This window comes from Danio aesculapii, chromosome 16 (genome assembly GCF_903798145.1).
Source record: "Danio aesculapii chromosome 16, fDanAes4.1, whole genome shotgun sequence".
NCBI lineage: Eukaryota > Metazoa > Chordata > Actinopteri > Cypriniformes > Danionidae > Danio > Danio aesculapii.
This window is the reverse complement of record NC_079450.1, coordinates 50,480,282-50,507,434: the sequence shown is the minus strand read 5'-3', so window position 1 is coordinate 50,507,434 and position 27,153 is coordinate 50,480,282. Positions and strand designations below refer to the sequence as shown.

Sequence of the window (27,153 nt, the reverse complement as noted above, 5' to 3'; positions counted from 1 at the left end):
CTAATGGGCCCAAAGTGTGTCAAGAAAATAAATCAGCAGTTTCTGCAATACTCAGACCAGCCCGTCTGGCACCAATAACCATGCCACATTCAAAGTCACTTAAATCACCTTTCTTCCCCATTCTGATGCTCGGTTTGAACAGCAGCAGATCGTTTTGACCATGTCTACATGCCTAAATGCATTGAGTTGCTGCCATGTGGTTGACTGATTAGAAATTTGTGTTAAGGAGCAGTTGGACAGGTGTACCTTATAAAGTGGCCGGTGAGTGTACATTTACTTCCTAAGTAGCTGAGTTGAGTTAAAGATCTTTAGTAAGACACAATAATACTGTGTAAGAACAGAGGGTTTTTAAAACTTTAAGCTTTTTCTTTTGTAAAATAAAAAAAAATAAAAAAATAGAGAAACAATAGAGATTAGCATCAAGTTGTGTTTTAAAAGTTTAAAGTATGGCTAGCAGCAGCAGTGATCTGTTTCCAGATTAATTTATATATAATTTTAGTAGAAAACAGCATATTTGATGAAATAATTGTCTTTTGTATACAAATAAAAAAATTTGATCATTGACCTTCATCAGAGAACTGTGACTATGCAATTATGTTGTTAGCTTCCGGAAATATGCACTTGCTATCCCAGTAAATATTTCGAGTCTAAGGGTTTCAGCTGACAAGAAAGTTTGAAAAGGTTAGTTTGTCTTCCAATATCTTGCACTATTTCCCAACTCAAGGAAAGCGGTGGCCACCGAGTGCATGAAGTGTCCATCATTCCAGTATTTTCTGTTGAATAAGCACAAAAAAAAACCTAGATCCTGAAGCTGCTGGAATTTTTAGTGTGAGCACACTACTCGTATACTACAAAATAGCTTGGAATAATGCATAAGCAAGTGAATTGGGATGTTCTCATAACAGTCCAAGTTTTTTTAACTGACCGGGTACTTTCTTTCCTCTTACTCTTACAAAGTTTTACAATTTATATTTGATTCCAGAATAGCATTGCCTGTTTTTTCTTTATAGTTATAACGTTTTTTTTTAATGATTGCTCTAAGAAATAACAGATCTGCGTCTATTGCAGACCCTTATTGATGTTATTTCTTTGTAAAATGCTGTTGTTTGTACAGGACATTTTGTTATTAATATATGTACTTCCCTAGTGTCATTGAAGTCCTCCTATAATCCTGTTGCATTCAGATCCAAACAGACAAGCACATTTTTCTGTATGAGAATCTGGCAGAGGAGTCAGAGGGCAGGTTGTTGTGGCAGGACACCGTCTTATAGGGTTTATGGAGCTTATGGTAGCTGTAGATTTTCATGGCATTAATGTTATGGGCAAAATTTAGGGTTAGCCTTGACATGGTAATTTTTTTATTAATTTATTTTTTATCAAAGCAGTTTCTCTGTAATTGGATGATCTTTCTGTCTAGTATGCTTTATTGCCCTTTATCCTTCTCTGTAAATCTGCCTCCAATTGTGTTTCAGGTTATGAATATGAATGTATGTGAATCAGCATGGACCTTTAAATAGACCTTTTATCGACCATCTGATATATATATATATATATATATATATATATATATATATATATATATATGTATATGTATATGTATATGTATATATATACATTTTATTTTTTTCTCAGCCGCCTATTTCATTTTAAAGACAATGAAAAGAACTTATTCGTCACTACAGACGTTAAAATTAGTGAGCCTACACACAGGAGTCGAAGAAAAATGCTCATTTTAGAAGTAAATATCAAACGGCATTTAGAGGTATTTGCATCTGAACTCTTAATAGTTTTAACATAATAGCTCATTTCTTGTACCTGATTTATTTTATCTTTGCCATGATGACAGTAAATAATATTTGACTAGATATTTTTCAAGACACTTCTATACAGCTTAAAGTGACATTTAAAGGCTTAACTAGGTTAACTAGGCAGGTTAGAGTAATTAGGCAAGTTATTGTATAATGATGGTTTGTTCTGTAGACTATCGAAAAATATATAGCTTAAAGGGGCTAATAATTGTTACCTTAAAATGGATTTTTAAAAATTCAAGCTGAAATAAAACAAATAAGACTTTCTCCAGAAGAAGAAATATTATCAGACATACTGTGAAAATTTTCTTGCTCTGTTAAACATCATTTGGGAAATATTAAAAAAAGAAGAAAAAAAAAATCAAAAGGGGGCTAATAATTCTGATTTCAACTGTATATAGTTTATATATATATATATATATATATATATATATATATATATATATAACTATAATGAAATAGTTTTTATATATTATAGTATAGTATAGTATTTTTGAATTTATAGTGTTAACGTAAAATTCTAATCAGCCAATCACAACTCAATGCATTTAGGCATGTAGACATGGTCAAAGACGATCTGCTGCAGTTCAAACTGAGCATCAGAATGATAAAGAAAGAGGATTTAAGTGACTTTGAACGTGGCATGGTTGTTGAGGGCTGGTCTGAGTATTTCAGAAACTGCTGATCTACTAGGATTTTCACGCACAACCATCTCTAGGGTTTACAGAGAAGAGAAAATATCCAGTGAGTGGAAGTTCTGTGGGCGCAAACGCCTTCTTGATCCCAGAGGTCAGAGGAGAATGGCCAGACTGGTTCGAGCTGATAGACAAAAGTAACTCAAATAGCCACACGTTACAACCGAGGTCTGCAGAAGAGCATCTCTGAACGCACAACACATTCAACTTTGAGGCGGATGGGCTACAGCAGAAGAAGACCACACTGGATGCCACTCCTGTCAGCTAAGAACAGGAAACTGAGGCTACAATTGGCACAGGCTCACCAAAATTAGACAATAGAAATTTGGAAAAACTGGTCCGATGAGTAACGATTTCTGCATTTGGATGGTAGGGGCAGAATTTGTCATCAACAACATAAAAACATCGATCTATCCTGCCTTGTATCAATGGTTCAGGCTGGTGGTGGTAGTGTAATGAAATGGGGAATATTTTCTTGGCAGTCTTTGCGCCCATTAGTACTAATTGAGCATCCTGTCAACGCCACAGCCTACCTGAGTATTGTTGCTGACCATGTCCATCCTTTTATGACCACAGTGTACCCATCTTCTGATGGCTACTTCCAGCAGGATAACGTGCTTGTCATAAAGCACAAATCTTCTCAGACTGAACATGACAATGAGTTCACTGTACTCAAATGGCCTTCACAGTCACCAGACTCAATCCAATAGAGCACCTTTGGAATGTGGTGGAATGGGAGATTTGCATCATGGATGTGCAGCCGACAAATCTGCAGGAACTGTGTGATGCTATCTTGTCAATATGGAGCAAAATCTCTGAGGAATATTTCCAGTATCTTGTTGAATCTATGCCACGAAGAATTAAGGCAGTTCTGAAGGCAAAAGGGGGTCCAACTCGGTAAGTAAGGTAACCTAGTAAGGTATACCTAATAAAATCTATCACTTTACCTTTCAGATGGGCATTATATCCAGTTTTTTTCCTCTGTTCATTCTGTTTTGGTCAGACGTCCACAAGTAAAAACACAAACACTGAAGAGCTGCTTAATAGAACAAATTAAAGTGTCATTCTAAATGAAAGCAACAATAACACTGCTTTTCATGGTTAATGCGGTAAAGCTGTTTGCTTTAAAGCAATGTATAAAGTGCTAAATAAAGCATTGACTGTAGTGCTGCATTTCAGAGCTCTTTCGCATCACTGTTGTCAGCTGCGGCTTTTTTGTTCACCAGCGTAAGTTTAGTGGACTTTATTTTGTTATTGAGCGTAATAATTTTTTATTTTTTTTATACTTGATGTTAGAGGCGACGCGGTGGCGCAGTGGGTAGCGCTGTCACCTCACAGCAAGAAGGTCGCTGGTTTGAGCCTCGGCTGGTTCAGTTGGCATTTCTGTCTGGAGTTTGCTTGTTCTCCTCATGTTCACGTGGGTTTCCTCCGGGTGATCCTGTTTCCCCCACAAGTCTAAAGACATGTGGTATAGGTGAATTGGGTTAGCTAAAATTACCCGTAGTGTACGTGTGTGTGAATGAGTGTGTATGGATGTTTTCCTGTGTTGGGTTGTAGCTGGAAGAGCATCCGCTGTGTTAAACATATGCTGGATTAGTTGGTGGTTCATTCTGCTGTGGCGGCCAGTGGTGTAGTCCTAAAAAAAAGGTGGTGTACTATTACACCCCACCCACATTTTAAATGAAAGTAGAACAAGGAAAGTCAACGCTTCTTTGATTCATTAGCTATATATTATATATATAAACTAGCCTTGGCAATTGGCTGTATACAGTATGTACAGTAGCTTATATAATCATTTTAATACTGAAAAAAAGAGTCAATCAAGATAGTTACAACAATTTAGTTCACTTTTATTTAAGTTAACTCAATAGACAGCTCGAAAGACAGCTTTTATACTCACTTTCTTTACTGGCTTATTACTTTACATTTAATAGGTTCCTTTAAACATCAGTCAGCCATTATGTTTGATTGTCACATTCGTGCATGCTTGTTTTAAACCAAACTATTAGGAGTCTGTCTTCTGTTGTCGCTATTATATACTAGTAGTTTCCCTTTTAAATTGCATATTGTTACGCGATTTATGAGTAGTCTTTGCCTCATCGTTTTTAGTGTTTTTATATATGTATATATATATAGTGTCGTTCCCTGTAGCGGTAGGCACGATTAAGACAAATGTGAAACACTGTTGCACAGGGGCCATTTTAGGATTTTCATTTTAGGGCGGATCAGGAACCGATCATTTTGGGGTAAACAAAGAAAAATGTAAATACATTTACCACATTTACATATTTAAGTAAGAATTTAAAATAATACACTAAAATTAGGGAAGTTTAATCAGAAAAATAAGTGAGTATACCGAGGGTTTATGCAGTTATTGATCCTCAGAAGTGGTAATACCCAAACAGCTCGTGGTAAAAAGTAAGCATACTGAGTATACGTGCGTATAGCAAGGACTACGCCACTGGTGGCGACCCCTCATTAACAAGGGGACTAAGCCGAAAAGAAAATGAACGAGCTAGATGTTAGAATATTGAAAGCCTGCAGTCTTATCAAACTCCAGCTACGCAGTATAACATAATTGGGTTTACAGTCAAAACTACTACAGAAAAAAGTACTTCTTGACCCTCACCAAATTGACCACTTTTTCAAATGTAACTTTGGAAAGATTCAATGCTGGCAAATTATGTTATCAAATAGGTAATAGTAATTAAGTTTAAATAAATCAAATGTTTTTGCTTTTCCATAAAATGAAAACTCCAGAGTGCATCTGCCAAAAATAAATCCTAATGTTTTGGAAAAGTCATGGAAATTAGTTTAACAGATATCTGTAAACTTATATATGAGATGATAATATTGGGTACATTTTAACTACAGTTGTGCTGTCCGTCCCTTCATGTGACGTTCTCTGTGTGAGCTAAAAAGCAGCTTGCAGTTTCAGCTTCGCCTCTTTTTCACTCTCTTTCACCGTAATTCAAGAAACGTTTTAAGTGTCGAGTCCAGAAACAATCTACAGAGGTGCAGTGGAGGACTGGCCATCCAGAGCCATAGATATACACACATATACACACATATCTATGGTCAGGAGTTTTCAAATTAATAAAAATTTGACATCTTTTCTACATCGATGGATAAGTGACCGCACGGGCATTGCCGACAAAGAGCGTTTGTTTGTGTGCATGGAACTGTATTATCCTCCCTCTCTGTTAAATTTGATCAAATCTGTGTCATGAAACAATCTCCTGCTTTCACTTCTAATGCTAACGGAGGGAGTGATTAGTTTGTGAATGAATCTCCATTATAAACGACTTGTTTACTTAGTCGACAGTAATACCAGTTTCTGGCACCGCAGCATCTTGTCATATTTCATTTACAATATTTGCTAATTTTATTCAACAAAACTAGCATAAGGCTAGAATTTAGTGCGAGTTGGTGCTACTTTGCCTTATGGTCAGTGCAGTAAGTGACTGTATTATCATCAATACTTGAGCACAAAAGTTTGTAACATACAAAACCATAAAAAAATGAAATCTTACCTATGAGATGTTCTGCCTTTATGCTTTGTTTTCTTTGTTTGCTCGTTACTACACTCGTACACAGCACTAAAGTCCAGCATCTTCACAGTGGCTTTGTTTTTTTTTTTTTTTGTTTTTTTTTTTTGTTTTTTTTTCACCTTTTTTTATTAGATAGGACAGTAGAAAGTATTAACAGGAAAGCGTGTGTAGCAGAGAGAGGGGAATGATCGGCATAGGACTGCAAGGTGGAATAGAACTCGGGTCGCCGTGAGCACCGGAGTGCATGTGTCAACGCACTAACCAGTGCACCACTGGCGCCGACGAGTGGCTTTAGTCTTGACTAGTGCGGTTGAATAACTTTTGTCCTGGGAGCACTGTACCAAAATGGCAGCACTATTGATGCATGCTCAGGGGCTGTATGCGATATCTAGTGTAGATATCTAGGGGTGGGATACTGTGGGTGCTAAATGCTCATTTATACTATTCTTATAAGTCTTGTGAAACACACAAGCCAGCATTTCTAAAATTTTGACACAGACAGCAAGATACTTTCCAAAATCTATTTTACAGATATTGTAAACAAATTCATATAAACTACATAGTTTTTCACATATCTTTTGATATGCTATGATAAATTTGAACATGTATTTATCTTTTCTTAGACGTTACATGAAACATTATTTTCCTGAAAGGTTTGCAAACGTCCTGGAATTTTAGTTAACCCTTCATTCATTCATTTTCTTTTGGCTTAGTCTCTGATTTATCAGAGGTCACCACAGCGGAATGAACCGCCAACTATTCCAGCATATGTTTTACGCAGCGAATGCCCTTGCAGCTGCAACCCAGTAATAGGAAACACCCAGACACACTCGCATTCACACACACTCTTACACTATGGACAATTTAGTTTCTTCAATTCACCTAGAGCGCATGTCTTAGGACTGTGGGAGAAACCGGAGCACCCGGAGGAAACCCAAGCCAACACGGGGAGAACATGCAAACGCCACACAGAAATGCCAACTGACCCAGTCGAGACACAAACCAGTGACCTTCTTGCTGTTAGGCGACAGTGCTAACCACAGAGCCACCGTGCCGCCTTATTGAAAAACAATTGCCTTTAAAAAACTGACATCCTCCATGTTTTTGTCATTTCTCATTTTACTTAATCCTCCCATTCTTTTTCTCAATCCAGTAGACACGTGTCCTAATTTTATGTTCCCTCTCTCACGCTCATTGTTCCGTCCTCTTGTTTGTAAACATTTCTCCCTCTGCCGACCTCATTTCTTGAGCTGATTTCTCTCTCTCTCTCTCTCTCTCTGTCTCTCTCTCTCTCTCCTTGGTTCTCTACACCCCTTCCTCAACCCCCCGTCCTGAGGGAGCGCTTGCCTGCTACTGTCGCCGTAGGCATGCTTTTAGGGGGTTCATGTCTGGATCCTCTCCTCACTGATGATTAGATTGTTATGCAATGACAACTGCTATGCAGATACCAGTAGGATCCATCCAGCCGCTCATTTCGAGCCCATCCACCACACCTTTTACCCATAATTACTCACTGCGGACGAGTTCCCCGATGCGCACATGCAAGTTTTCAATTTCAGGTACTTTGACATCTAATAGTTAGGCATGGGATGATAACCAGTTTCAAAGTTTATCATGGTTTGAAAAAGTCAAGGTTGTAAAACTGCTTAAATTTTCTGTTATACAGGTTTTTTAATGTGTTAAGAAATCTGTTTTTGAAATTAATGAAGACTGCAGAGGTCAATGGTTTATTTGAATTATTTAGCCTGACATGTTTACTGTTTCAAAATATTTTACATCCTTCCTAAAATAAAATACACTCACCAGCCACTTTATTAGGTACACCTGTCCAACTGCTCTTTAACGCAAATTTCTAATCAGCCAATCACATGTCGATGCCAGAGGTCAGAGGATAATGGCCAGACTGGTTCGAGCTGATAGGAAGGCAACAGTAACTCAAATAGGAAGAGCATCTCTGAACGCACAACATGCCGAACTTTACGGCAGAATGGCTACAGCAGCAGAAGACCACACCAAGTGCCACTCCTATCAGCTAAGAACAGGAATCTGAGGTTACAGATCACACAGGCTCACCAAAATTGGACAATACAAGATTGGAAAAACGTTGCCTGGTCTGATGAGTCTCGATTTCTGCAGCGACAATTATGGTCGGGTCAGAATTTGGCATTAACACTATGAAAGCATGGATCCATCCTGCCCCTGAGTTTTGTTTCTGACCATGTCTATCCCTTTATGACCACAGTGTACCCATCTTCTGATGGCTACTTCCAGCAGGATAACACTCCATGTCATAAAGCGCGAATCATCTCAGACTGGTTTCTTGAACATGACAATGAGTTCACTGTACTCAAATGGCCTCCACAGTCACCAGAGCTCAATCCAATAGAGCGCCTTTGGGATGTGGTGGAACGGGAGATTTGCATCATGGATGTGCAGCCGACAAATCTGCAGCAACTGTGTGATGGTATCATGTCGATATGGACCAAAATCTCAGAGGAATATTACCAGAACCGACATTGAATCAATGCCACAAAGGATTAAGGCAGTTCTGAAGGCAAAAGTGATCAACAACAGATCATTCCCATAACCACTATTGCTAAAATCTCAACCACAGGAGGCCATGATCATTTTCACGCTGTAAGTTTTCATCTGTTTTGCTGCTAACTTTAAATTATGCATAAATTATGAATGGGCCACGCTGGTCTACCAGCCATCCAGCAACCGACTAGTATGATGTTGACAAATATAGGATTTTCTGAAGTTCTACTAATATGGACGTCTTTCTTCCATAAAATAAATAGATTTTACAGGACATTTTATTATTAATGGATTTACTTCCCTTTGAGTATTGAAGTCTTCCTGTAATCTTGTTTTTACATTCAGATCCATACAGACAAGCACATTTCTGTATGAGAATCTGGCAGAGGAGTCAAGGGGCAGGTTGTTGTGACAGGAAAACTTCTTACATGGTTTGAGCTCATGGTAGTTGTAGATTTTCATAGCATTAATGTTATGGGAATATTTAGAGTTAGCCTTGGCATAATGTGCTAATTTTATTTTGTTTTGTTTTTTCTCTGTAATTGGGAAGATGGTCTTCTTTTGTTTGTTTTGTTTTCAGGTTATGAATATGAACGTATGTGAGTCAGCATGGACCTTTAAATGATCTTTTATTGACCATCTAGTTTACCATAATACCATATATATATATATATATATATATATATATATATATATATATATATATATATATATATATATATATATATATATATATATAATAGTTTTTATATATTATAGTATAGATATTTTTAGATTTATAGTATTTTATAGTCATGAATACACTCACCGGCCACTTTATTAGGTACACCTGTCCAACTGCTCATTAGCATGAATTTTTAATCAGCCAATCACATGGCAGCAACTCAATGCATTTAGGCATTTAGACATGGTCAAGACGATCTGCTGCTGTTCAAACCGAGCATCAGAATAGAGAAGGAAGGTGATTTCAGTGATTTTGAACGTGGCATGGTTGTTGGTGCCACACGGGCTTTTCTGAATATTTCAGAAATTGCTGATCTACTGGGATTTTCTGGTTAAAGGGATTGTTCATGCACAAATTAAAATGCACTTACTATTTAAACTCCCTCAAGTGGTTTGTTTCAAACCTTTATGAGTTTCTTTACCTGTAACCATTGACTTCCAAAGGAAAAAACGAATGCTTATTGAAGCCAGTGATTACATGTTTGTAGGTTTAAAATAAAATATATTGTATTCTGTTAGGGAAAAAGTAGATTGTTTTTTTGTTTGTTTTCAAACATATTTTAGAGCAGTAATCACAATACCTGATATTATTATTTGTAGGTTATCATACCGTCACAATCACATGCCTACTAATAGTCCCCATATGCTAATTTTTCTGTGGTAAACAGCGTTTTTTAAGCTCAATATGTGCCACAGGAAGTCGATCCCCTGTCAGTTCCTCCTCATCCCTCATTATCCACCTTTGTCTTTGTCACTCTGCGTCCTTCCATACATATTTATGCACGGACATCGGCAAGAAGGAGCAAGTAATGGAATTCAGTTCTCAGAACGACAGAAGGAGAGAAAAGCTTATTTAAAAAAAAAAAAAGTGTCCGCGCAACCCAAATTCATTTGGGTGATAATGATGAGGGAACTCTTTTTTTTTTTTCCCCCATTGCGCTGACTGTCCTTCCCTCTCGCGTTGGCACTTTCTCTCACGGTGTCAGCCCGAGCTCCATCATTAATATTTGAAACGAGCGAAGGGAGTTTAATTGCGGGAAAAAGCTGCAGTCCTATTAAGCGAAGGCTTGCTGTAATCTCATTGCTCCGGCCTGTCAATCTGCATGAGCATCCCAGACACTCATAGTCACTGGAAAATTAGCCCGAATAAGACAGCCAGGGATGAACTTTTGAACCAGACTCGCTGCACGGATGCTCTGGCTGATGGCTGATGGGTAACAAAGTTTGCATTTCTTATGCATTCCCGCTTGTTGTCTATTTTTACCCATTTCTCTCTCTCTGGCAGCTGGTAGTAAAGAGTAAGATGCTGTGGCTGATGGTAGACAGTGAGCAGAGCAATACACACTCTTCCATTCGGCCAGTGCGCAGAGACCCCCGAACACCTCTGAGGAGTTAAAAATAGCAGCAGCTTCAAGCCACTGTACTTCCTGTGATGATTACATGAGCAGGAATCTCTCCGACTCTCAATCCTCTGCTGCTCCGGCTCTCCAGTTCTCGTCTCTAAGCATCCCCCCAATGACTGACTGTCCTCGTTTTCTTCCCTTCGCTTCCCCCCCCTCTGCTTTCTCCCTCTTGTTTTTCTTTTCTCTCCTCAATCTAATAGTGTTCTCTCTCTCTCTCTCTCTCTCTCTCTCTCTCTTTTGGTAGAGATCAGACAGTAATGAAGACGCTGAGGCTGCAGAGGAACTCCTGCTCATCAACAAGCCGCTGACAGATCTAAACAACCTCCTCATTCAACTGGTCAGTCTGCCGTGTGTGTGTTCAAACTACTAATTTAAGCTGAAACAACACTATTATTGAGATTTTGGGGGAGACAACTTAATTGTTTTATGTTCAATCAACTCAAATTTATAAAAATAATTAAGTTAATTGGATTCTTTCATGCTGACCCAACACAAATCGATTATGTGGAACTCAGTGTGTGTGTGTGTTATCACTTATATTATGCTGTGGATCAATTTGATTTCAATGATCAGAAATACAGGGTTAACCTAAGGGTTTTTCATATAGTGTCTGTTTGCTCTAACTGCAAATAGCCCACCCTGCTGGCAGAGACCATTTACACCTATGCTTGGTTACAAAAAGCATTAAAGAACAACAGCAGTATATAGAATAAGGCATGTATGGTTGCCAGCTTTGTCACTATGGCTACGTTCACACTGCGAGATTTAATGCTCAGATTAGTGTGTGTTTTTTTCTTAAGTAAAGCTTTCTGCATTGTTATATTGAATGTGGCTAATATCAGATATCCAGTGTGAACTGGTCCGAAACTGACCCACATGCACAAAAGAACAATTACACACAGTGTAAACTTTCATACATACATTCATAGAGTTACATACATAATGTGTAAAAGTGAAGTGTATGCATTTATTCATTTATTTAGCTGATGTTTTATCCATTTTCTTAAAATACATTCAGTTAAAGTCTGAATTATTAGCCCCCGTTTGTTTATTTTTTTCCCCAATTTTGTTTAACGGAGAGATTTTTTTTAACACATTTCTAAACAAAAAAGTTTTAATAATTAATTTCTAATAACTGATTTATTTTATCTTTGCCATGATGACAGTAAATATTATTTGACTAGATATTTTTCAAGACACTTTTATACAGCTTATAGTAATTTGACCTTAAAATAGTTTTTAAAAAATTAAAAACTGCTTTTATTCTAGCCGAAATAAAACAAATAAGACTTTCTCCAGAAAATATTATCAGACATATGGTGAAAAATTTCTTACTCTCTTAAACATCATTTGGGAAATATTTAAAAACAACAAAGGTGGGCTAATAATTCTGACTTCAACTGTACATGCACATATACAACGGGGAAAATAAGTGTTAAACACTTCACCTTTTCTTTTAGAAAACGTATTTCTAAAGGTGCTGTTGACTTGAAATTTTCACCGGATGTTGATAGGAACAAATGAAATCCATATATGCAGAGAAAACAAATCTAATTAGTTTAAAAATGAAATTGTTTGTAATGAAATGACGCAGTAGTAATAAACACATGAAGATAGTGAGGTGTAGAAAGGCCGTGAAAGACCAGAGAGCACCTAGAATCTCTCAGTAGTTCTTCAGGAACCCTCTGCCTTTCCTCTTTGTAAATTCAGCTGCTTCAGTCCGACATTTACATTAGCAGAATGATGAAGATGAAACCAGGGTGGACATTTCAGCAAGACGATGATCCAAAACACAGCCAAGGAAACTCTCAAATGCTTTCAGAGAAAGAAAATCAAGCTGTAGAATGGCCCAGCCAATCACCTGACCTGAATCAAATAGAGAATACATAATAAAGCTCAGATTTGATAGATGAGACCCACAAGATTTTTACACCCTGTTGAAGTCTGTGAAAAACTGAGCAAGTCATGTGACTTTATTCTCCATATGAGAGGCGTCTTTAAGCTGCCATAAACAAAAAATGCACTTTATATAAGGTATTAAATACATTTCAGTAGTTCAAGACTTTCTCCTTGTGTCATTCCATTTGCCATAACACATTCACTCATCACACTCATTTATCAGATTTTTTTTATTTTGTTTTATTTCTATGTCTGTATTGTTTGAGTTTTTACCTAAATCTGGTTCAACTCCATGTCAACAGTACACACCGAAGTACACACCGAATGTTTTACCATGTATGAATAATTTGTCTTGCTAATACTAATTCATTCACTTTCTTTTAACTCAGTCCCTTTATTTATCAGGGGTCGCCACAGCGGAATGAACCGCCAACTATTCCACTACATCTTTTTCACAGTGGATGCCCTTCCCGCTGCAACCCAGTACTGGGAAACACCCATACACTCTCACGTTCAAATACACAGCCAATTTAGCTTTTTCAATTCACCTATAGCACATATTTTTGAAGTGTGGTGGAAACCAGAGCACCCGGAGGAGACACACTTGTGAAGTTCTTGTCAAAGGGTTTATGAGCAGTTGCTGAGGAGAAAGAGAATGTTTGTAGTACATGCTGGTACAGAATAATTACACTTGCACTTGAGTTTATACTTGCATATAAATAGATACTGCCAGTTGGCATTTTTGTGTAGACTTTGCATGTTATTCCCATGTCTGTGTTGGGTTCCTCCGGTTTCCCCCACAGTTCAAAGACATACAGTTAGATATGTCTAAATATTTAGACATCGACACAATTCTAACATTTTTGGCTCTATACACCAACACAATGGATTTGAAATGAAACAAATTTGCGGGTATTTACATCCTAATCAGGTTAACGCTGTAGGAATTACAACAGTTTGCATTTTTCATTTGTGTCTCTCACTTGTTAAGGGTCCAAAATTAATTGGACAGTTGGCTTCTAAGCTCTTCCATGGCCAGGTGTATGTTATTCCCTCATTATCACAAATTACAATGAGCAGATAGAAGGCCCAGAGTTCATTTCAAGTGTGCTATTTGCATTTGGAATCTGTTACTGTCCACTTCCTTTAAGATGAGATCCAAAGAGCTGTCACTATCAGTCAAGCAAGCCATCGTTAGGCTGAAAAAACAAAAAACAAATCCATCAGAGAAATAGACATTATAAAAAACATTAGGCATGAATGTGAAATGGATGAGCTAAATTGGCCTTAGTGTGTGAATGGGAGAGTGTGTGGATATTTCTCAGCATTGAGAGTAAAACCATTCGGCTTGAAGAGCATCTGCTGGTATTTAGGGTCAGTGTAATTGGGGGTTCATTCCACTTTTCCTTGAGGGAACTAGATTTCTGCCTAAACCGGTGTCTGTCTAATGTTCAATTCTGAGAAACACAACATGCTATGAACGAAATAGAAATGTTACTAAGAGGTATACATTAGTCAGATTAACCTAGTTTAATTGATTTAGTTTGGAACCATATTTTGTACATGATTCTAAACGACCAACAATGTAATCATTATCTTATCTTAGATCATCAAATGTCAAAAGTCTCTTTGTCTTTTCTGAAAATGCAGTTGGACACATTATTCCACCAGTCATGCTGAGCTCCAGGCTCACAGCTGATTGGTTCATGGCTCCCCTTAAAGGTCCCAAAGGTGGACAAAGTGTCAGACTGAAAACCCTTTTCAGCTCTAATTGGAGCTTTATTTTTAGAGTTCTGATGATGTGCGGACAACACTGTGGTTTCTAGAAGACACACACAAAGATATCAACTCATGCCTGATGACACAAATCGAATCAGCGATGGCCTTTTCTGTAAATAGAAACATTTTCAATGGCAATTTGCGTCTGATTGACTCCACTGCATCATTTCATGATTCAAAAGTCATACAATTGTGATGATATGGTCATATTTTCTAGAGCTGGTAAGAACTCTGGCATATGGGATGTTTTTAGACAATATACAGCTGAAGTCAGAAATATTAGTGCCTCTAAATATTAGTAGTTCCAATTTCTGTCTAACATAGGTTGCATTTACACTGCAGATCTTGATGGTTAATTCCAGTTTTGTGACTCTAACCGATTTTTCTGATGACCCGCTTACATTCGATTGTATCCGATTGTCTGCATTTACACAGCACAAGGCAAAAGGTGCAATGACCAGGAAAAAAGAGCGGGCGCTGACTGACAGCTGATAAAAAAAAGAGCGCTCTTTTTTTTCCATTCCTGTATTTAATCTGTTCGCAGGTTTACATTTTTTTTTTTATTTACTTTTTTGCAAGTTGTTTTGCTATAGTTTATGACGGAAAAGTTTTCACTTGTCCATATTCTTTTAAAAGTGCAGCGTGTAAGTTTGACACCCAGTGGTTGAGCTACGTATTGCATTCCTGGATCAAAACCCAGCGAACAGAGCATTACAGTAATCCAGTCTAGAAGTCATAAAAGCATGGAATAACGTTTCTGAATTTGATATGAATAGCATACTTTATAACTTAGCGATATTTGTCAGATGAAAGAAGGTGGTTTTTGTGACATGGGAGATATGATTTTCAAAATTTAAGTTGCTATCTAATTCAACACCCACATCTTTTACAGTAGAGCTAATGCTAACTTTGTATCCCTCTAATTGCAGGTCGAGTTAAAATCATGATGTGAAATCCATTATTAGGTTATAATAAGTGCATATGGGACGTTTTTACACAATATACAGTTGAAGTCAGAAATATTAGCGCTTTTTTCCCTCAATTTCTGTCTGACATAGGCTGCATTTACATTGCAGATCTTGATGGTCAATTCCGATTTTGTGACTGTATCCAATTTTTTTAGATGACCCGCTTACATCATCTTTTTGAAAGTAACTCGTATCCAATTTTCTGCATTTACACAGAAAAAGGTGAAATGAGCAGGAAAAAACGAGCAGGCGCTGACTGACAGCTGATAATAAAAGAGCGCTCTTTTCTCTTGTATTTTGCTATGGTTGTTTTGCTATAGGTTATGACAGAAAAGTCCATATTCTTTTAAAGGTGCAGTATGTAAGTTTAACACCCAGTGATTAAACTAGGTATTGCATTCCTGGATCAAAACAAATGCAGGCTAGAAGTGCAGGTTTCTAGATTAAGGACCAACAGGAGTGAGCCTGACTATCGAGACTAAACACTGATTTATAGGGAGCCAGATCAGTCTCAATATTAATACGTTTGCATTCATAAAATTGGTAAATTCACAACTCCAATTCATGAATTTCAAAACACAATTTATAAATCCACATCTCCAATTCATAAATTCAAAACACAATTAATCAATCCAAAAGTAAAAAACAAAACTATTTCCCAAATGCTCACACATATGCGTTTTACAAAAATGTTTACACAATTATGTAAATATGAAGGTCTTGGATTACTTTCCTCTTGCAATTATGAATTATGTTATATGTGTTTATGAACCACTGAATGTGCATTTGAAAATGCTCACATGAGCATGGAGTCCTTTGAAATTGTGTGCGGTATTTTTGAGACCTTCCTGGCAGGACATGACTCGTACAAATCTTTTTTGGAGGATATTCTGTTTAGCCAATAGTGGTGAGTTTTTAATCTACCAATCAAAACACTCCTTACTGAACTAGGTCAAGAAGCTCCACCATTTAATTATTATTATTTTATATAAAATAAATAGTTTTAGCAGTATTATTAGACATTTGTCAAAAATTAAATAGGCTGAGTAACATTATATATCAGTAATATTGAGTATGATGATGTCATTCGCGAATGGCTGGATTCAATGCATTCAGTATCAAATCTTACAGAACGAATCATCAAATGAATCGGTAAATAAACGACTCGTTTAGTAATGCACTCATTTGCTGCCACCTGCTGGCATTTTCAGAAAATCATTTTGTCGATCTCCTTTGTGATGAGAATGTTATGTTTGAATTGAATCCCATGAAATTATGCTTTAATAATTTAATAATTATCCTTTAATTAAAATTAACCCCCCGCTTTAATTATGTAAATGTATTTATTATCTAATTCACTTTTTAGATGCAGTTACTTTTCCACTTATGCAGCACTATAATGCTATATAAATCAATCATTAAACTGTTATCAGCCTATATTATTCTGATTAAGTTGCTAAATTTAGCTTTAATAAGGTTTAGATTATTTCCCTTGACTCTAAGAAGAATGATACCTTTAAAGCTAAATTTAGCAATTTAATCAGAATATTATAGGCTGATAACAATTTATTAAGTGATTTCTATAGCATTATTGTGTTGCATAAGTGGCAAAGTATCTGCATCTACAAGTGAATTAGATAATAAATGCATTTACATAATTAAAGTGGCAAAATTTTATAGTATCAACTAAAATGTATTCATGTAAACTGGGCCTTAAAGGCTTAACTGGGTTAACCTCCTAGCTCTTAAGTTGCTATTTAAAAAACTTTGAATGTTTTCTATTTTGTTACAGACATACAGTGTCATCCTGCAACTGTTTTGCAGCAAATGAAATGTCTCAAACACTATTTTTAACTCTCCAAAATGGGAATTTTTTTTGTTTTTACTCTCTGATAGTCAAAGCAAGTTCAAAAAAACTATTTTTATGTTTAATATGCATAAAAAAAATTCAGGAAAAAGTGTTTTATGTAAATTCAGACCACGAGTCCACATATGTGGACATTATTTTTCTCTAAAAGTACATCATATCAAAAGATGATACTTCAATTTTTCTTCTAATTAGGTTCTAATAAGCCCAAATAGCAAAGAGAAATAAAAAATGCATGTAAAAAACACCTTGGGCCTTAAGAGGTTAATTAGGTTAACAAGACAAGTTAGGGTAATTAAGCAAGTTGCTGTATAAAGAAAACAAATATTGCTTAAGAGGGCTAATAATATTGGTCTTAAAATGGTTAAAAAAAATTTAAACTGCTTTTATTCTAGCTCAAATAAAACAAATAAGACTTTTTCCAGATGAAAAAATATTAACGGAAATACTGTGAAAAATTCCGTGCTCTGTTAAACATCATTTGGGAAATATTTAAAAAGAAAAAAATAAATAAAAATCACAGGAGGGTGGATAATTTTGACTTCAACCGTATGCTTTCCATCACATGTCATTAACCGATCCCTATGATGAATAATGGAGCATCCATTTCCAAAATAATCAATCCAGACAAGTGAGACATTCATAATTGAAAGGAGAGATTTACCTCTCATCCGTTTCATGGAAGCCACAAATTGACAGGAGGATAGATGGAATTTCAACAATGAATGCCGAGGTTTTGTATCTTTCGCATTTGATAGCGTATTAGAGTCTGTGCTGCTTTTGAAAAAAGGGTCTGGATGTTTGTGCGAGACGCAATAAACAGAAATGCACTGCACTGTTAGATTGTGTGCAGGCTTTGTTGTGTTTTATATTCCATTGTTGCAGTTTCATATATTGCACGCTGTATATGGCTCTCAGGTCTGATAGAGGCTTTCAGAGGATACACCGAGATGAGGCTACTCTGAGAATCCCATCTATGAGGACAGAGAGAGAGAGTGAAATGAAAGCGGTTGGCATAGTGATGCACTGTGGCATAACATTCTCACAGATGGCAGAAAGACTAGAGACCAGATCCCCACCAACACACTCCACTCAACTCTCTAACCCTCAGACGTGCATCCAGTGTGTGTATGCGTGTGTGTTTGAGTGGCAAGCTGTGCCCACATGACCCTCAAAGCAGAATTCAAGCTAATCCTGCCCACTGTGCCAGGAAAAAACCAGCAGACCCATTCTTACACCTGCTGTAATATAGAGATTCATTTTTGTTCCTTGCAACATTCATTCATTTACTTACCTTCGGCTTAGTCCCTTATTTAACAGAGGTCACCACAGCGGAATGAACCGCCAACTATACTGGCATGTTTTAAGCAGCGGATGCCATTCCAGTCGCAACCCAGTACTGGGAAACACCCATACATTCTAGCATTAGCACACACTACAGCACACTCATACACTACAGCCAGTTTAGTTTATTCAGTTCACCGATACCGAATGTCTTTGGACTGTGAGGGAAACCAGAGCACCCTGAGGAAACCCACGCCAACACGGGGAGAACATGCAAACTCCACACAGAAATGCCATCTGACCCAGCTCAAACCAGCGACCTTGTTGCTGTGAGACGACAGCGCTAACTACTGAGCCACCATGCTGCCCCTCTTTGCAACATGTGGCACATAATCCAAGTGTTTGATTGATTGCAGCAAACCCAAAAATGTTATGTAATGAAAATCTTTTTTTAAAGGGGAGGAGCAACTCTATGCCCCGCCCTCTGTTAATGTTTCAGTTGAGATTACCTCGAATGTCGAATAAAAATGCACATTTTAACGCACCTTTAATCTATTTTATCCCATACAAAATGGGGGAAGGATGGGGAGTTTCTCTGGGTTCAGCTCATATTCCAGGCTCGGAGCCCTCCCTAAGGACTGCAAGCCAAAATATGCTCACTATTTGTCCATTTAGATTAGATGTAAGGGTGAATTCATGAATGTCAGCTTTAACAACAGAGAGGCATCACAAACCTGTAGTAATAAGTCAATAAGACATTTTTCTGTAAAAATTAAATACAGTTGAAGTCAGAATTATTAGCCCCCATTTGATTTTTTTTTCTTATTATTAAACTATTTCCCAAATGATATTCAACAGATTCAGAAAATTTAAAGTCAAAATTATTAGCCCTTTTAAGCTATTTTTTTCGATAGTCTACAGAACAAACTATCGTAATACAATAACTTGCCTAATAACCCTAACCTGCCTAGTTAACCTTATTTACCTAGTTAAGCCTTTAAATGTCTCTTTAAGCTGTATAGAAGTGTCTTGAAGAATATCTAGTCAAATATTATTTATTGTCATCATGGCAAAGATTAAAGAAATCAGTTATTAGAGATGAGTTATTAAAACTATTATGTTTAGAAATGTGTTGTAAAATCTTCTCTTTGTTTAACAGAAATTAGGGGAAAAAATAAAAACGGGGGCTAATAATTTAGAGGGGCTAATAATTCAGACCTCAACTGTATATACATATCTTAGCTGACAGGAGTGGCACCCTTTGTGGTCTTCTACTGCTGTAGCCCATCCACCTCAAGGTTGGACGTGTTGTACGTGAAAGTTGTGCGAGAAAATCCCTGTAGGTCATATATATATATATATACATATACATATATATATATATATATATATATATATATATATATATATATATATATATATATATATATATATATATATATATATATATATATATAAAAGTGTGTGTGTGTGTGCGTGTGTGTGTGTGTAAAATAAAGTGCAGTGTATCTGACGCTTTAGTATCCTTAAATTTGCATACTTTATAACTATGTATTTGGAGATTGGATCTACATCTATATATATATATACTGCAAAATACTTGAAATATATGCGATGTTGTAGAGTATTGCAGCATTGATATTTCTTATACGATATAACATTTTCCTAGAAAAAAATGCAATTTTAGTGGATATTTTTAAGTCATTTATTTATGTAATGATTTTAAAATAAATAGGTAAAATATAGTTTTCAGATCTAATTATTTCTAATTCAGACTATATTAAAAAACTGTCAATGTGCAAAGATTTTGTCTTTAAAACACCATGAGGAGTGAAAACCTCCGCAGATATTCAGACTCTGATTGGCTGTCACCTTAATAACTGTTTATTTTGAGCTCCAGCCAATATCAGAACAGCAACTACTGGAGGGGTGGGGAGAAATATAGTAAGGCCCTATCTGATTGGTCAAATTTAAATAAACAATCAATGCATAAAATAAATGTCATTTACCACATGTCTGCGATACATATATTGTATATACTATTGTCGTGACAACAATCATATTGCGATATATTGTACAGCACTAGCTGACACAAGTGCATGTAGCCAAATGTAAATAAATGGAGCCATTTTCACAAATCAGATCTGAGAAAACACTTAAAGTGCCCTAAAAACACATTGTGTCACATTCTGTGATACATTTCTGAAAAAAAAGTGAACAAAAATGAAAAAAAAAACAACAACAAAGATTATCCCTGCAATGCAACCTTATTTATTACATGGTTAATGGCTCGTGTGGTGTGATCCTGGTATTATCACATTTTAAGGCAGGGTAATCAGTCTAAAAACATACAGATTCTAGCTGTTAAAGTGCTGGTCTAACTGACAGTCATGCTGCTAAAATAATCTAGTGTAGCTCAGCACTCCCACCTTCCATACTGGGGGACCCAACAAGTCCCGTGCTGGTCCCACCATGCAAAACATGCAGTATATGCTGGTAATCAGCAATGCAGGAATTTTCTAAAAGAGTAAGTACATACACTTCATTTCAGAGTCATTTTCAAGATTCTCCTCCCTGTTGGCTGCTTAATATATTACTTATTTAAATCTGCGGCATATTTGATTGGCACAACATTTTAAGCGAGTACAGTGCAGTATGGTAAACTAAACAGACGGTACCAGCAGGATTTTATTCATCTCATCATACAACGATTTTGGCTAATAAATGCCAGCTGTGTTTTTTAATGAACAACATTACGACTCTATTGCAGGCAAACTGAATCATCCATATCCCGCTGCTTTGTGGATCATGTATTTAAAGGGATCGCTCATCCAAAAAAAAAAAATGTACTCGCTTTCAAGGGCTTTCAAATGTTTATGAGGTTTTTTCTGTTAAACACAAAAGGAGATGTTTTAAAGAATGCTGGAAACTGATAGTTATTGAAATATTAGGGGGAAAATGCTATGGAAGTCAATGGCTACTGGTTTACATTTTTCTAAATATTTTCTTTTATATTTAGTGGAAGAAAGAAAGAAACTCAGATTTTTGATGAGTGAAGGGCGAGGAAATTATTAGCAAAAAGGTTTTGGGGTGAACTATACCTTTAAAAGATAAAATCATATATATGCATATTTAAAATCTAAAATTAAATTGTAATTAAATATATAATTGATAATTAAAATGTGCTTAATTTGACATTACTAAGCCAATCCAATTCATTACTCATGTGTTATGGGTAGGCCCACACAGAATCTGCATGTGCTGAAATCTGCACATTTTTTTAACCCATCCTTGAGTCTATGTATTTACCTGTGTAAATGTGTTTACATTTATATTTATTCATTTTTAAATTCATTTAACTAATATTTTTGTGATGTTATAATAGTAATATTAAAATGTTCATATGGTTTATTTACAATACAGTTTGTAAAGTCTTTTCTCTGTCTTTTAGTAGATCTATTATATGAGAAACTTGCTTCGTTTACCAAATAAGTGGATTTATTTGCATTGTAAACATTGAATCAAAGTTAAAAATGGATTATTTTTTTATTTCATATATTAAGTTTTTAGTTATGATACTCCTAAAGTAATTCAGCATAAATCTGCAGATTTTTTACAAAATTCTCCGCAGAAAAAACAAAAAATGTCCGCAGATTCAGTCAGGCGCAAGTTATGGGTATTGTGCTGTTGGGGATGTTTTCATCCACTCTGGGGTGATTTTTGAGTTATAACCATATTTATTTAATTACAAAACCATGACACCATATAATCATGCGTTTTTGGTTGTTGGTGGTTTTCCCTGTTGGGAAGAGGTTAAATTTGTCATTTTTACTGTTGATCATCAATTGGCACCATTAACCCTTAGATGCCCATGTGCAAAAAAAAAAAGCTTATTTTCTGGATGTTATATGAAGTATAACCGCAAATTAAAGTGTGTGTATGTGTGTCTGTGAGTGTGTGAGAGTGACCTTTATGCACTTACCTTGATGTGTCTGAGAAAATCACAATATGCATCTCAGTTCTCAGAACTACATGGAGTAAACAAAAACAAAGACTGTGTGTTTATGCACCATCAAGTGTGGTTATAATGGAAATCAATGGGAAAAAAACAGCCACCAACTGTAAATTAGGGAGAAAAATGAAAATCTAACTAGTGCATCAAAGCCAATGTTGGTACTAATCGCTCACATGTCTAAGACTGTGATAAAAAGTTAAAGAATCCAGTGCACAATTGCTTTTATATTGAACATACGTAAATTGGTGTTTTTTTTCTTCACCAAATCAGTGACATTATTTGTGAACTTGGCAATTAAAAGAGTAAAATCCTGTAATTTTCTAAACAATTCAGTAGTTTTGATCAGGTTGATTAATAGATTTATGCTAAAATGTATTCTTACAGCAGTTTAATTTAGTGGATATTTTCATCCCCAGCATAACAAAAGGGTAGTTTTGAACAATACACAAAGGATAAATTTATATATAACACATTTCTAAACGTAACACATTTCTAAAGATAATAGTTTTAATAATTCATTTCTAATAACTGATTTATTTTATCTTTGTCTTGATGACAGTAAATAATATTTGACTAGATATTTTTTGAGAGACTTCTATACAGCTTATAGTGACATTTAAAGGCTGAACTAGGTTAATTAGGTTAACTAGGCAGGATAGGCAATTTATTGTATAATGATGGTTTGTTCTGTAGACAGTCGGAAAAAAAATTGCTTAAAGGGACTAATAATGTTGACCTTAAAATGGTTCATAATAATTAAAATCTGCTTTTATTCTAGCCAAAATAAGACTTTCTCCAAAAGACAAAAATATTATCAGACATATACTGTGAACATTTCCTTGCTCTGTTAAACATTATTTGGGAAATAATTAAAAAAAGGAAAAAAAAATTCAAAGGAGGGCTAATAATTCTGACTTCAACTGTATATATATATATATATATATATATATATATATATATATATATATATATATATATATATATATATATATATATATATATATATATATATATATATATGTGTGTGTGTGTGTGTGTGCGCGTGTGTGTGTGTATATATATATAAAGAGTTCAGATGCAAAAACCTCTAAGTGCTGTCTGAACTTGCCATTGAAAAATGAAAAATTTTCTCAGCTTCCTTTGTTTATGTTTTTGTTCCTCTCTCTCTCTCTCTCTCTCTCTCTCTCTCTCTCTCTCTCTAGAGAGAGAGAGAGAGTATTTTATTAATCACCAATAATTCTTTTTCCAGCCAAAAATCTAACACTTTATTTTAAATGAACCGTTAACGATGCCTTTTAGCTCAGTAAACTCCAAATATGATTATGCAAAATATGTAATGTACTAATAAACGGCCAGTATCTTAATAATAGACTGGTAATAAACCACAAGTTAATAGTTAAAAGTGGTCCCTATACTAAAATGTTACCAAATCTTCCTTAACATTCATCTAAGAAAAAAGTCACCTACTGTACACCTTGGATGGTCTGAGGGTTAGTATTTTAGCACCAAATTTTTTTATTGTTTTTTTTAGCTTGAACTACCTGAAAAGGTGCTTTAATTCATGCTGTGCATTATATTTTCGACAAAATTTCCCTTAAATCATGCATGCAGCATATAATTTGACCAATGAATCTTTTAGGTGTTAAAAAAGGTGTTTATTTTTAATTTTATTTTTGTTTTAATTGTATTAAATGAAGTGTATCATGTCAGGTTGCTGGACAGTCCTGTCACTATTTGAAATTGAGTGTCATCTACCCGCCTGCAGAGGTCTGCACAAAGATTTCCACAGAATTTCGTCATTCAACAGAATGCCTGTTATTCACAACATTCTACACATGCTCTACCCTCTGCATTTAGTTTACGCACATTTTTAGATAATGCTAATTCAATAATGCTATTAGCAAAACTTTGTATTTTTGCTAAACATGTATTGCATTATTTTGAAGTAGTTTCTAACCAATTCCATATTTTTCACCCTTTACATATGAAAAAAACAAGGTGTGAGGCAGAAGATTATACAGAATTATTAAAGAGTTCTTGTGCAGAATAGCATGTCTGTATTCTAAAACTCAAAAGCCATCTGGTCATGCGACATGACAACGAATCAATGAATGACAACTGTCAAACATTCGTGAATAAGTCATGACTTAAGCAGGGCAGCCCACAGATATGTGTGCACATGAGACGTTTTAATAGTGGAATACTCTGATGTATTGTTAGAATTAAATATGTGAATCTAAAAAGTACATATAAAGTGCAGTATTTAGCTTTTTCCTCTCATCTAATAAAGTGATAAATTTTTTTTTATTTTTTTTTTAAATTTTTATTTTTTTATTCCAAATATCAGAGCCCAACAGTATGTGTGTTGGCGTGGGATTCCTCCGGGTGCTCTGGTTTCTCCCACAGTCCAAACACATGCACTATAGGTGAGTTGGATAAGCTAAATTGGCTGTAGTGTATGAGTGTGAATGAGTGTGTATGGATGTTTCCCATGCTAGGTTGCAGCTGGAAGGGCATCCACTATGTAAAACATATGCTGGATAAGTTGACGGTTCATTCCGCTGTGGTGACCCCTGTTGAATAAAGGGACTAAGCCGAAGGAAAATTAATGAATGAATAAAAATGACATTTTGATGATCCTCACTAATTAAAAGTGCTTATAAATTGACCAGAACATATATTTTTATTGATATCTGGGGGTTGGGTTAAGCCAGGGATGTCCAAACTCCATCCTGGAGGGCCGGTGTCCTTAACTTGCCTCAACACTGCTGCAGGGATGTTTCTAGAAAGGCTAGTAAGAGCTTGATTAGCTGGTTTAGGTGTGTCTGATTGGGGTTGGAACTAAACTTTGCAGGACACCAGCCCTCCAGGACCGAGTTTGGGCACCCTGTGTTAGCCTGTAAACAGTATCATTAACCTGATATAAAAACGATGGAAGTCAGCATACTGTAATGTCCTCACTAAGATGTGTGTGGCCTTGTATTGTTTACGTTGTGAGGATTGCCAATTTCCACTACAAATATAGCAATACCAGCAAATATTGGTGTTGTTGGGGACTTTGTGAGGAAAAAAGGCTCCTAAATCACACTGAATATGGTATTTTGAAAATGCTAAGACCCAATACTTAATTCTATTTTTTAGCCATATTCATGTATGTAAACACAAGAAAACAAAGCAACATTAAGGTTATACCAGACACTGTATAATGGTAATTCCCAGCCACTAGACCTTTCTGACAGGGTATTTGAGCGTCGGGTGACAGATGTGGGACATGATGGTGAAATTTAGCAATTTTTATTTTATTTATTCATTTATTTTTAAGCATGACCGTAAAACACAAAAGCCGTTATGACTGTATTAAAACATACACTCACCGGTCAATTTATTAGGTACACCTGTCCAACTGCTCATTAATGCAAATTTCTAATCAGCCAGTCACATGGCAGCAACTGAATGCATTTAGGCATGTAGACATGGTCAAGACAATCTGCTGCAATTCAAAACGAGCATCAGAATGGGGAATAAAGGTGATTAAGTGACTTTAAACATGGCATGGTTGTTGGTGCCAGATGGGCTGGTCTGAGTATTTCAGAAACTGCTGATCTACTGGGATTTTCACGCACAACCATCTCTAGGGTTTACAGATAATGGTCCGAAAAAGAGAAAATATCCAGTGAGCGGCAGTTCTGTGGGCGCAAATGCCTTGTTGATGCCAGAGGTCAGAGGAGAATGGCCAGACAGCAACAGTAACTCAAATAACCACTCGTTACAACCGAGGTCTGCAGAAGAGCATCTCTGAATCCACAACATGTCCAACTTTGAGGTGGATGGGCTACAGCAGCAGAAGACCACACTGGGTGCCACTCCTGTCAGCTAAGAACAGGAAACTGAGGCTACAATTCACACAGGCTCACCAATATTGGACAATGGAAGATTGGAAAAACGTTGCCTTGTCTGATGAGTCTCGATTTCTGCTGCGACATTCGGATGGTAGGGGCAGAATTTGGCGTCAACAGCATGAAAGCATGGATCCATCCTGCCTTGTATCAATGGTTCAGGCTGGTGGTGGTGTAATGGTGTGGGGGATATTTTCTTGGCACTCTTTGGGCCCATTAGTACCAATTGAGCATCGTGTCAACGCCACAGCCCACCTGAGTATTGCTGCTGACCATATTCATCCCTTTATGATCACAGTGTACCCATCTACTATCCTGCTACTTCCAGCAGGATAACGCGCCATGTCATAAAGTGTGAACCATCTCAGACTGGTTTCTTGAACATGAAAATGAGTTTACTGTACTCAAATGGCCTCCACAGTCACCAGACTCAATCCAATAGAGCACCTTAGGGATGTGGTGGAACGGGAGATTCGCATCATGGATGTGCAGCTGACAAATCTGTAGCAACTGCGTGATGCTATCATGTCAATATGGAGCAAAATCTCTGAGGAATATTTCCAGTACCTTGTTGAATCTATGCCATGACGGATTAAGGCAGTTCTGAAGGCAAAAGGGGGTCCAACCTGGTACTAGTAAGGTGTACCTAATAAAGTGGCCAGTGAGTTTATGTATGTTTTCGTAAAAATTCTACCTAAGGAGTAGAGTTGAGCCGAAATGTTTCCTG

General features: G+C 36.3%; 1 protein-coding gene across 1 annotated transcript in view; it reads left to right on the top strand.

Moving 5' to 3' along the window:
- ulk4 (unc-51 like kinase 4) overlaps nt 1-27,153 on the top strand; it is a 330,407-nt gene that overhangs the window by 231,465 nt on the left and 71,789 nt on the right. Inside the window, exon 34 of the mRNA XM_056475236.1 lies at nt 10,963-11,055. Within this exon, the coding sequence (XP_056331211.1) occupies nt 10,963-11,055 (93 nt within the window). The remainder of the gene's footprint in view (nt 1-10,962; nt 11,056-27,153) is intronic.